Consider the following 11,999-nt stretch of genomic DNA (forward strand, 5'->3'; position numbering starts at 1 on the left):
TAGATTGAAGCAGCTTCAGGGAAATGGTCTTGAATCCTTCCGTTTGTAATTAATTTGTATTTATATTAATTAACAGGTGATACTGCTCCAAATTAAAGAGGCTCCTCTGCTTATTAAGAATTTTAAGCTACACTCTTTATCTCTTCTTGGGAATTCCCTTTTCTTCCTCCTCTAGTGTAGCTGCTTATTTTGGTATAGAACCATGGAATGATTTACATTGGAAGGGACCTTAAAGCTCATTGTGTTCCAGCCCTGTTGCTCTGAGGTGGGTGGGAAAACATTTGCAATTTGAAAACTTACCTCAGCATTCCAGCCTTTGCACTTCCAAGGAATTTGGGATAAATACAGCTTTGGACTCCCCAGTTTCTCTCTGCAAATGTTGGGTTTTTCCTCTGTTTCTGCAGCTTCAGGAGCAAAGACAGTTCTGCAGCCTGGAGAGCAGCAGGTTGGGAGTGTCCACCCAAACAAGGGGGAGGAGGAACAAATGGCAGTAAAGGATGGAGAGACTCAAAGCTGTTCATTTCCTATACTTGGAGATATTTCTAAATACTTGGAGATACATCACACTTTTCTACTCTGCTGTTTCCATGGAGAAAAGAGCTCCAAATCCATGAACACAGACTTGGTGCCAGTGCTGCTGATATTTTTGAGCAGGTTAATGATTTGGTTGTGTTTGTGTGCCACAGCAGCCGGGCAGGGCTGTGTTTATGTGTATTTTAGGGAAGAGTTTGTTTCATCTCCAAAGGGAACAGAGGCCCCTGCAGATGGTTCCTGCCAATTTATCTCCTTTTTATTTTCTTGTTTAATTTCTGGTAGTAGTGTCAATATTGTTCCAGGAATCCTTTCTGAAGTCTTTGACTTAGCAAGAACTCATTTATGGATTTTTTTATGCCTGTCCTGTGCAGAAATGTTAAATTTCTACAACTTTTCTGCTTCTTTCTGTTGGCTTCAGGTCCACATGTGAATGTATTTAATGATGTTGGAGAAAGAAGGTGGCTGAAGGGGGTTTGAAATACAGAAATTGGGCTGTAAAATGACTCTGGAATCTGTTAATAACACTAAAATGGAAAGCACCAGCATTGGTTCTATATATTTATTTTCTTCTGAACAGGGTTACAGATCAATTCATGTTTTAATGTGGATTGGTGCTTCTTCATTGATGAGATATTGTTAATTTTTTATTTGGCTTCTTTCACTTAGTCATGGTTTTGTGTGTTCTAAATGTCTTGATTTTTTTTTTTCCTGCCTGTATTCCAGTAGCACATCTGCTCCTATCCTGCACTTTGCTCTTGTCATCCCCAGCCATAGCCCTGCAAATTATCCAGCAGGCATCAAAGCAAGCACAGGCTGAGTTTTTTAATAACAGAAGTGAAACTTTGCACCTCCAAAATATTTCTGCAATTTCTCATTATATTATAGTGCAGCATAAAGTTAATTTTAGACCCAGGTCCAATGGTAAAGATGCCAAATACGAGAATTGTCACAGAAAGGGATAACTTAGAAATATTTAAGGCTTTCTTGCCTGAGGTGCCCCATTCTGATAAGCAGCTGGCAAATGAGATATTTTTAAATGATGGCTTTGAACCTGTTTCGTTAATCATGATTCCAATCATTCCAATAAAATAGCCACTTCTGAGGTGTGTTTGCATAAGAATATTGGTTTAATTTACAGTGGGGTTTGAGATAAGGAAGCCAGAAAGATTCACAGCAAAACTCCCCATTTTGGGCCTTCATACAGTAAATTATTCTTGCTGCAAATCTTCACCAGAGCAGCTGAACACTGGGGGCTGACTCTGATAGCTGCTGGTGCCTGGACAACTTTATTTTCTTCTTAGTTTGTGAATTCCATCGGTGTCCAGTGAAAGCCAGACTTTGCAGCCGTAGGTGATTCTTTTTAGTGAAAAATAGATATTTGTGTTGGAGAAATCGGTGGAGAACCTTGGAAACTTGGTTTTGAATTCAAGAAAAAAGGCAAACTGTCCCTATGAAATACGAGAATATGGAATTTATTTCCCCCATAGATTTATTTTCTTACCATTAATGAGTATAAATGTACCTTTAATGTCTGGAAGAGGAATGGAATGGAGCTGCTGGAGGCACTGGAAGCAGTGCTGGCTCAGAACAGTTGCATCTGTCATGCAGCAGGAATGCCTGCAGTGGAACCTGCTGTCCAGATAGAGCCGTTTCAAATCAGACTTATCAGCATAAAATGTCAGATCAAATTCATCATAGGCAGGAGAAAAATAAAACATTCTGGTCCAGGTGAAATTGGAGCTGCGCTCTGATGGTTTTCAGCTCGTTCTGGTGCTGCAGAATGGCAAGGCTGTAATTCCCCTGCTGCTGGGAGCTCGGATGCTCTTCCTGCCCTCCCTTTCAGTGATGGGATTGTGTTTCCTCCAGCTGCACATCTCCAGGTGCTCCCCAAAGCCCCTCTGGGCTCCACCATCTCAGCTTTGCCATGAGCAGGGAGGGGTGTGGGGGGTTGGTGATTTGTGCAGAGGGTCAGAACTAGGGGTTCTCCATCGTGCCCCAGTGCTCAGGACAGCCACTCCTGATCCCCCAGTGGCTGTTTGACAGAGGTTGGTGGACAAATGAGCTTAAGTGTTGTGGAAATCTGATAATTTGCTTTCTAAAAAGGTCCCATTCATTCAAATCAACTCTGTGGCACAACTACTGCACTTTGGGAACTCTTCAGGCTGTGTAGTCATCACTGGGCTTATTTAATTTGTTGTTTAACTGCTGATTAAATTTTACATTAAGGCAGAAGCACCTTGTTTTAAACACAAACTCTTTTTACAATAAGTGGCTCACAGACCTGCCTGTTCCTTTTCGTGGGTAATTCAGAGCCTTGAAATTTACATTGTAGACATTACAAAGAAATATAAAACTGCAGAAAAATCACATCTCTGTACTGAGAAAAGGTATTTTGGGGCACTTGCTACTTCCAGGTTTGTTTGCAGTAAACATTTGGAGAAGATACAAAGCAGGGGCTGGGATAAGTCAACCTTGATTTGGGGGTTTACCAGACCAGCAGCCACGGTGAGAGGCAGAGATCTTTGCTGCTGTCCTGTGTTAGATGTGCTCACAGGGTCGAGTCCATCAACTGGCTCACAACTAGACTCTGGATATATTGGAAATTATGGAAAATAGCAAAATGTTGGCATTGCTGGTTATAAATAACAACTGGCCAGTGTTAAATGTTGGCTTCTCTATGGGAACAAGGCCCCTCTGGGTGGAACAAGAAGGCCTTGGCCTGCTGAAGGTTATGACGGTATTTTTCCTAAAGCTGAACGTGCCACAGGAGAAATGGGAGTGTAATTAATTAAATTTGTGTTGGGAATAGACCTTTTCACCCCAATTCAGGCCCTGCTGTGTGCATGAAGGGTTACCAGGAGCTGTGCAAGGCACTGGGATTGATGGAGAGAGCGGCCGAAGGCTCCGGAAGGGTCCCGGTGGCACCAAGCAATGATCACAGACACACTGAGGAGCCCTGCCCTGAAGAGCTGGCAGTCCTGGCCCTACTGAGGAGGGCATGAACCCCAATCCCATGGGGGTGATGGTGGTGGGAATTCCGAGGTGAGGCTCCTCTGCAGGCTGCCCCTGGCGCTTGGCTCACGGACGGGGAAGGGTGGGAGCGACGGATCCGGCTGCAGGCAGGGGGGTGCTGTGCTTTGCCTCTGCAAAGAGAAAGGGCCCGTTTCACTTTCAGCACGCTTTCCACATTGCTCCCACCTTCTCCTTCCTCCTCTCCCTATAAAATCTCCTGCTTGGGGATCACTGTCTGAGGCAGGAGCTGCACTACGGTGCTGGGCCCTGCGCTAGAGCCTAGTTTATAGTCTTCACTTCCTGTGCTGGCAGAAGGAGATGGAAGGGATGTCTCGGGAGATGCTGTGGGAGAGAAAAGAAACAGGATTAAGGTGGACTTGGATGCTGTTCAATAGAAATCAGCAAACTGTCCTACAAACCAAGGAGCAGGAGCTTGGGGGATCCTGGCGCATCCTTCTTTCCTGGTTTGTGAGGAGGCACTGGGTGGAGTGACAGACATGGGCCAGTTCTTCTCAGTATTTTGTACTTGGGAAATGCCCCCAACTGCTTTTCAATCCTTCATTCTCCTTGTCAGAGGAGAGCTCAGCCTGCAGCCCCACTGTACCTCGTTTACAGAGCACAGCATTTCTCTCATCTCCTTTGTTGGAAAGGGGCTTAAAAACTAAATAAAAGCCACCTAAAATGCACGATGCCAACATTTAAATAGCTGAGAAACAGCAGAATACACTCTGGGAGGTACCTGACTGTAACTGGCAGAGGGAGGGAGACTGTGAGTGCAGGACACTGTGATTACATGGCAGTGCTTGTTGAATTACAGCTCCTGTTCTACTTTCTGGTTTTGACAGCACGGTCCTACAGGGGATAAATGCCTTAACCCACACCCCAGCAGTGCCCAGCGTGGGTGAAGATGGTCCTGGATTCAGGTCCTATTGTTTGGCAACAACCACAGTGAACTCCTGCCACAAACAGCCCTCAGTCCTCCTTTGTGCCATCTCCCAGTGCTGCCACATCTAGAGAAACACCCAGTCTTGAGTTCTTGCTTCTTTTTTCGATCTTGCAATGTTTTAGTAACACCTCAAAACCCCCCTGGGTCAAGCTGCCATCAAAAATCCATTAAATTCTCTTTGGAATCATGGAAAGGAGTCAGCCAGGGGGACTGAGAGCTCTGATTCCAGTGTAACACTTAAACTCATATAAATAAAGAACTCAACTAAACTTAAATTTACTTAAATGAACTTAAATTTAATTTACTTAAATAAAAATTTTTTTCCTGAACTATTTCTCCTTCCCAGTCCCTTGGCTATGCTGACACTAATGATGTAAAACTGGCCTGTAAATAATCTAAAGATGAGCTGTAAATGATGTAAAAATGGGCTGTTTATAATATAAAAAGGACCACATACGGTCTGGAGCAGCGTGGATCACAGAGCTCATGTTGCTTTGCAGGACATGTCCTGGCAGCGGTTCCAGGTTGAGGCTGGGAGGTGCTGACTGGTACTGGAGATCAGCAGTGGTTCCTGCAAGTGGAAGTGGGAAGGGACATCATTCCTTGCACAGTTCCCGACAAGCCAGATGCTCTGGGCTAAATCTTTTTCATCCAGAGGATGCGGAAGACCTCTGTGGGTGAAGGTTAATGGCTCATCTTCGCTTCCTTCCTCTTTGCTCTCAGCCTCTCACTGTGCAGGAACAGCCTCCTGGGATGTCTGGGGTTTCAGCTGCTCTCCAGCTGCGCTGTTCTGCCTGGGGGTGTGTCCCAAGGGCTGCTCTTATCTGGGTTTCCCATAAAGTTATAACTTTTGCACTTTCCTAACAAAAGATGTGTTGTCTTCCTTAAACTGCCTCAGTTAGGACAGAGGCCTAAGTCGAGTGCCACACCACAGAGTGGATCCTTTACTGTAAATCTCAGATTTCCAGAGCTGGGCTGGAAAGAATTGCTCAGGGATTGGACTGGAGTGAGAGGGACCCTTCAAGCTACAATTCATCAGAGGGTTTTGGTTGGCAGGGATTTTAAAGATCGTCCAGTTTCAACCCCCTGCCATGGGCAGGGATATCACCCCCTGGACCAGGTTGCTCTAAGCCCTGTTCAACCTGGCCTTGGGCACTTCCAGGGATCCAGGCGCAGCCACAGCTTCTCTGGGCACCCTGTGCCAGGCCCTCAGCATCCTCACAATAAAGAATTCCTTCCTAATATCCCACCTAAACCTATTCTCTTTCAGTTTAAAACCATTTCCCCCTGTCCTCCCTCCCATACATCCCCCAGAAGACACAAACCCAAAGCCCTATAACAGCTTTGAGATAACCCAGCTTTGCTGCCCCTCCTCAGGAGGGGTCCGTACCTCCCAGCAGCATCTCCTGCAGCAAGCTGTCGATCCTGGCCACACCAAAGAGCTTCACAAACTGCACCTGCTCGATCATCTGCCAGGTGATGCTCTGCAGGGGCGGCAGCAGCAGCAGGATGTCGCTGAAGCGGCCGCGGGAGTCGTACTGGCGGTCGTTGATGTAATCTTCCAGGTTCACCTGCACCTGGAAGCGCATGTTCTTCACCTTGCCGGGCTCACTCAGGCCTTTGCAGTCTGGGAGAGGCCAAAACAGAGTTAATTGCTGGCCTGTGTAAGCAAATGTTGCCCTGTCAGCCGGGCTGTGTGGAGGGAAAAGGATGAGATGGCAGTGATGCTCTGACAGAGATCAGCTGACAGCTGGGGCTGCCATTGCTTCACATCTCACATGGAGCAGGGAAACAGGGAGGGGAATTGGGGGGGAGACAGTAATTGGAGGAGAAACCGTAATTCGAGGAGACTTTGAAGAGAAACAGTAAGTAAAGGAGCTTGCTTCAGGATATGTCTGCCTACTGCCATTGGCAAAAGGGAAAAATTTAGAAGTTAAAATATTTATCCTTCCATGAAAACAGCCTGGAATTTTCCCCTGAAAATTATGAGTCACAACTACCCCCTCTAAATGCAATGTATGTTGTGATTACACTCACTGCAGCACCCGGTTCTTGTCTTGCTCTCCCTGTCTTTGACCTGTGGTCAAACCTATTTTTCAAGGACCACTGGTCCAGCTTTGCTTAAACAAATAAATGTGCCCCTGGGTCGGGTGAAGTGCTGGGATTTACAGCCTTCCACTCCTGCCTCTGCTGTTATCTAAACCTGAGATTTCTGCATCACTGCACCATTTCCTTCACTGTCTGCAAAGAATCCACAGGCACCACATTTTCGGGATTGTAGTGCCAAGAGATTAGATAAAGTGGTTACTGAATGATTGTATGCCAGCATGAAGCTCTGAGGACATTCCTGCTCGTTAGCATGGATGAACTTCACTTCTGGGGAGCTTCACACTTCCTCCTTCCAGCTGAAACCTCAGCACCTCATTGTCACATTGATCTAAAGCTGCACAGAGACACTGATCAGCTGAGAAGGTGATTTGTCAAAATCAATTTGATGAAAGCACCCTTACTCTGGTCACAGCAGGCTTTGGTGAGCCAAAGCTCACGATGCTCCTAAAACTCCCGGATCTTGATTTTTAATCAGTGAATACAGCAAAATACCCCAATAATTAATGGAAGATATTTTGATTTCTCCACGCTAAAAGGCAAAAGAGCATTGTCTGGGCTTGGGATTGTTCTCCCATCTTTTCCCTTAGCTCCAGGGAGATACACATTGGAATCTGGGCTGAGGCAGAACCCCCTGTGCTTCTGGAATGAGACACAGCAAAGCATCAAAGCAACCTGTGGCTTTCCTCTGTGTTTCCCTGTTCTCCATCCTGTGGATCAGCCCTGCCCTGGGTCACTGCTGGCTTCCAGCAAGATCCATTAGCAGATCCCTGATATTTCTGGGCACTCTGAGCAGCCCAGCTCTCTGTGGTTTTTGATGGTGCTCTCTGGGCTCTGATGGATGCTCCACGCTGCTGCTTGTTTGGCTCACTTTGCTGATACATAATTAATACAGGCATGGATGTCCTTAATGGGCATCTCCTGCATTTCAGGCTGATGGACTTTCCCAAAGCCAAGCTCCTGAAGCAGCCAAACTCCTCCAGGGCCTGCAGAGCTTTGCACATCCACCTGGCTGCAGTTCTTACTTGCTAAAGAGTAGAACACTCAGGAACAGGTCACTTCTAACTTAAAACTGCACTGCTGAGTATTGCTCATTCCAGCACGGGCAGGGTGAGATGTCAAGCTGCTTCCAAGGGATTTTCCTGGTTTTTGAAGAGCCTCCAACTGCACTGCAAGCCCCATGCTTGGCAGTCAGAAGGAATCTCACCTGGGTCAAAGAAGATGATGGCTTTAAGGCAGGCGTACTCGTTGTCATCGATCTGGATGTCCCGCAAGGGCTTCACCAACTCGTCCAAGATCCTGGTGGCCACACGAGCGATTTCCAGTTCTGGGCAGTGCATTGGGATGATGAAATCATTCCCTGGGAGGACAAGAGAAATTCCCCATCAGGTTTTGGCTCTGGCTCTAGTCTCATCCAGCAGTTACCCCAAGGAGTGTTGCCTGATAGTCCCAGTGCCATTTGCAGCAATTTCCACTCTGCAGCTTTATAATCTGATCTGAGAGTGAGAAGCAAGCCCTGGATCTCATTCCCTGGTCCTTAATTATCTCAACTGCACGTCAGTGCACCCACGCTGTGCCCACAGCCTGCTCCCCGTTCTGCTCTGCTTTGCCCTCTGTTACATCAAGCATCTGTTTGTAAGCAGTGTTGCATCTTTATTTTTGGTTTTCTTTTCTAAAACAAATTTATCCCTCTCTCTTTTCTTTAACATGAGCCTTTCAGGGTCAGTATTCTCATTTTTCTAAGAACAATCCCACCTGTGGTGGCAGAGAGCTCCGTGAAAAGGAAACACCTATTTGCACTGTCATTTTTAACAGAGGTTTCTGCTAAGGTTTTAATCATCCATACCCAAATACCTCATTGCTTGTGCCTTGGCAATTTCAGGTACCAAAACAAGGCAACCCAGTTAAATACTGGGGGCTTCTCATCCACAATTTCAAAGCAATGAGGGAACAGTTACAAAAATCCCAGTGAATTTACTTGCTCCTTTTTACTCTCCCCTCCAGCACTGAGTCTCCACCCAGATGTGCAGCCCACACCCAGGAGTGCAGAGGGGGTCTCAGGGATGCAAAACGCTTGGGAATGACTTGGGAGGGGGGAATGATAAAAGCAGGAGTGTGTTTCACTACTTTACCTAATAGCAGGAAATCAGTGTATGGGATGGACCTCTTGGCTACCCCGAGGAGCAGATGTTCCCCTGCGTGGGCTCTGAGCAAGGCAACCTGGAGGTGACACAGGAGGAAGAAATAAGATTATATTTGCAAAGCGGAGAATGGAGTGCTGAGCTGTTGCTGTTTAATTAAGCCCCATTTGGTGTTTGCTTATATCTGGCAGATCTACAGATAAAGCTCTGTTCAGGGCTAGAAAATATCAGTGTGTGTTCACTTTGAGAAGTGCTACTAAATGAGAAGCTGTTTTTAACTAAAAGAGCAAAGAGAGGCTTGAGTAATTCGAGTTCTTAGGAAATAAGCAGATTCTATATTCAACTATTAGGCACCAGTAAAGGCAAAATCAGAATTTTTGCCTGCATCTTTTGCAGGCTGGAGCGACCAGCTCTATATTTTGAGGGACTTTGGCTGCTGAAGTTGTCTTTAATTGGTCCTTTGGCCTTTATTCCTCTTTCTCTCCTGTTGTTTATAGCTCTGCACAGGGTGATCTGTGTGTTAATGCCCGATTCTCCTGCCGAAAGGTCCAGCTGGGAATTCCTTTCAAAGGCAGGGGATTTGCAGGGAAAAGCCATTTGCATTTGTACCTGGTCGTCGAGGGGGAGCTCACAAAAGGCCGGGATGTATTTTGCCCATTCCACCAGCACCAGGAGCTGCTGTTTCATGGACTCACACACATCGTGGATGGTGGCAACCTTCTTCATGGCAATGTCTGTGCTGTGCACGGGGCTCAGGGATAAATACTGAAAGAGAAACCACCCCGCTGTTTTATTACCCTCCACAGCAACAATTCATCCCATCAGGGCCCTGAGAAGATGCTCCCGTTGTGGCTGGACCCTTGTGCTCGGCTGTGTCCGACTCACAGCCCATGGAGCAGCTTCCACGAGGTGGTGCTCAGTCCCAACACACACCCAGCCCTCCTCCACCTCCATCTCCACCCTCCAGGCTGGCTCAGGACAAAATAAACATTCCCATTCCCAGCAGGAGCCAGCAGCACTGCATCTCAGCTTCCCATCCATCCCTCCAGCCAGCCAAACGCATGAAATGCATCCAGCCTTTCTCCTCCAAGTTGCTGTCAGGGACACAAAATTCCCATTTTGGTCTCTAAAGGGCTGCGTGGCAGGGAGAGGGTTAAAAAGCCGTAATTTATGAAAAGGAAGTGGGCTCACTGCTGCATGTAATGCGCAACATCTGGGCCGTGCGTTTCAGTGGAGAAAGGGTATTTGCATAAGAATTTAAAGGACGCTCAGGGTGAAATTTATGGTGGAGCATGAAATGAAAAAGCAATCAGCGTCAGCTGAAGCCCAGGGAATTATTCACAGTATTTTTCTGCCCTAAAATTGTTATGCTGATAAAGAAGTTATGAGGACAGATACAATCAACCATGACTGGAACAATGTGTTCAGAGCAGGACAGAGAATGCAGCAAGGAAGGGTGAAATTCCGTGTGAATGCAGTGAGATTCTAGGAATGCAGCAACAATTTAAGCTGGGGGAAGAGGGGACCTGGGCTCTGCAACATCCCTCAGCCCTTGGAATTTCAGCTTTGTATCTCACACCAAAGGCTGCATCTGCTCCATTGCCTTGATAATGGATTTTTCCTGTCTGCTTTCAGATATTTTGCATTTTCTTCCCCGTGGGTTTGTGCAGGAGCCATCCAAGGGCAGAGAAAACATCCAGCCCTGGTTGGTTTAGAGGGCTGGGATTGCTGAGGGCCACGGACCCGTTTGGAGGGCTGTCCGCACGTGTCCTACCTGCTGTGCCATGGCCTCAGCCTGAGTGAGGACGTTGATGGAGAGAGAGCCGTTGTCCTCGTAGCTGCTCCTGCGGATGCTGATCCTGTCCCGCTCGTTCTGCACGGCTGAAACGAGAGAGAGAGAGAGAGGTGCTTGTGTCAGTGAGAATTCCTCCCCCAGCCAATGGCTGCTGCTCGCTGCGGTCCCTAAACAGGAGTGGACGAGGCTTTGCTCCTGCAAGACCGTCCACTCCTGTTGGATGTTGGAATCAACAGGCTCTGGGGGAAGGAAAGACATCACCTCAGAGGGAGAAGACCAAGAATAAGAGGGAGATGAGGCCATTTGGGAGTCAGAGCAGCACCCATGGGGTGTTAGCTGGTCCCACTGGATTTGATGCAGCTCAGGGGTAATTTAGGGATTTGGTGTCACCCCTTTCCCCTTGGCAATGCACCCACACTGCTGGAGCCCTGGCCTTTGGTACCCTTTCTGCCATGGCTGTGCTGAGGGCTCCCCTGCTGGGCTCCTGGTACAGCAGAATGCTCCTGGAGCTGCACCTCATCTCATGGCAGTGCTGGAAAATCATCCCCTAACCCCACCTTGGAGCAGCCTTGGAGTGTCCCCTGTCCCTGAGGCATTGCAGGTGGGATCCCAGGGGATGTCACCACTCATGGGACACAGAAAGAGCCACTCCATTAAGGAAGCTCAAGAAAAGGAAGATTAAATCCACTGATTCCCCCTTTAAAACCTTTCCCTCAGTGTTGCCCAGCTGATTTCAGTGAGCCTGGAACCCCAACAGCAGTGACAGCTGAGGACAAGATGCAGCCAGGGTTTGTCACCAGCCCTGCTGGTGCAAATGCCTGCTGGAAACCAGCTCAGTGTCCTGAACTGGTCACAACAGCAACACCACAGACCTTGGACACACACCACACCTTGTAGGGACCACAGCAGAGCGAAGATCAGCCCAGGCTCTTTGCTGACAGAAAGGTATGGACATGCCACGGTGAATTGCAAAAAACCCACTGATTTTTGAGGCCCATTCCACCCTTTAAACAATCCTTTTCCCCGAAGCACGAGCCACATCCAGCCTCATGCTCCATCAGCCCTGACCAGGGAACAGAAGAGCTGGATTGCACTTCAGCAGCTCATTTTTGCAACACGGTCTCCAAGAGCTGACTCACCTCCACTGCAGCCATCGAGTGAGACAGCAGCAGAGAAAGAAGGAGAATTTAGAATTAAGCCAACCTGATTTCAGTGTTGGTGTCTCCCCCAAGCCCTCTTGCCTCTGTCCAGCAGCTCGGGGCTGGGGGAAGGAGCCTGAACACTGACTCAGTGCTTCCCTGGCAGCTCACGGGTCTTGGCTACAAACAGCTCAGAAAGGCACTTGTCAGGTCCTTAAAGCAGAGGGAGCAGGAAGATTTAGCATGTGGTGACAGTGCAGCACATCCCTCCTCCTTCATCCAGCAATCCCAGACTCCTTTCGCTTTATTTCGGGGGGGGGGGGGGG

At 47.7% G+C, this 11,999-nt stretch overlaps 1 protein-coding gene across 6 annotated transcripts in view; it reads right to left on the reverse strand.

The window, feature by feature from the left end:
* Positions 1–1,079: 1,079 nt before the first annotated feature.
* The window catches only part of LOC121664083 (hepatocyte nuclear factor 4-beta-like), a 52,217-nt gene continuing 41,297 nt past the window's right edge, over positions 1,080–11,999 (reverse strand). For 5 of the 6 annotated variants that reach the window (XM_042027092.1, XM_042027091.1, XM_042027095.1 and 2 more), the window contains 7 exons: positions 10,514–10,620; positions 9,349–9,504; positions 8,731–8,818; positions 7,806–7,958; positions 5,883–6,119; positions 4,950–5,063; positions 1,080–3,888 (listed from right to left, as the gene is read on the reverse strand). In XM_042027092.1, the coding sequence (XP_041883026.1) occupies positions 3,752–3,888; positions 4,950–5,063; positions 5,883–6,119; positions 7,806–7,958; positions 8,731–8,818; positions 9,349–9,504; positions 10,514–10,620 (992 nt within the window). In that variant the 3' untranslated portion in view covers positions 1,080–3,751. The remainder of the gene's footprint in view (positions 3,889–4,949; positions 5,064–5,882; positions 6,120–7,805; positions 7,959–8,730; positions 8,819–9,348; positions 9,505–10,513; positions 10,621–11,999) is intronic. The other variant, XM_042027097.1, reaches the window with a different exon arrangement.

This window comes from Corvus kubaryi, unplaced genomic scaffold, assembly GCF_017639235.1.
Source record: "Corvus kubaryi isolate FWS band 111438036 unplaced genomic scaffold, C.kubaryi_AGA036_p1.0 37300, whole genome shotgun sequence".
In the NCBI taxonomy this organism is placed as follows: domain Eukaryota; kingdom Metazoa; phylum Chordata; class Aves; order Passeriformes; family Corvidae; genus Corvus; species Corvus kubaryi.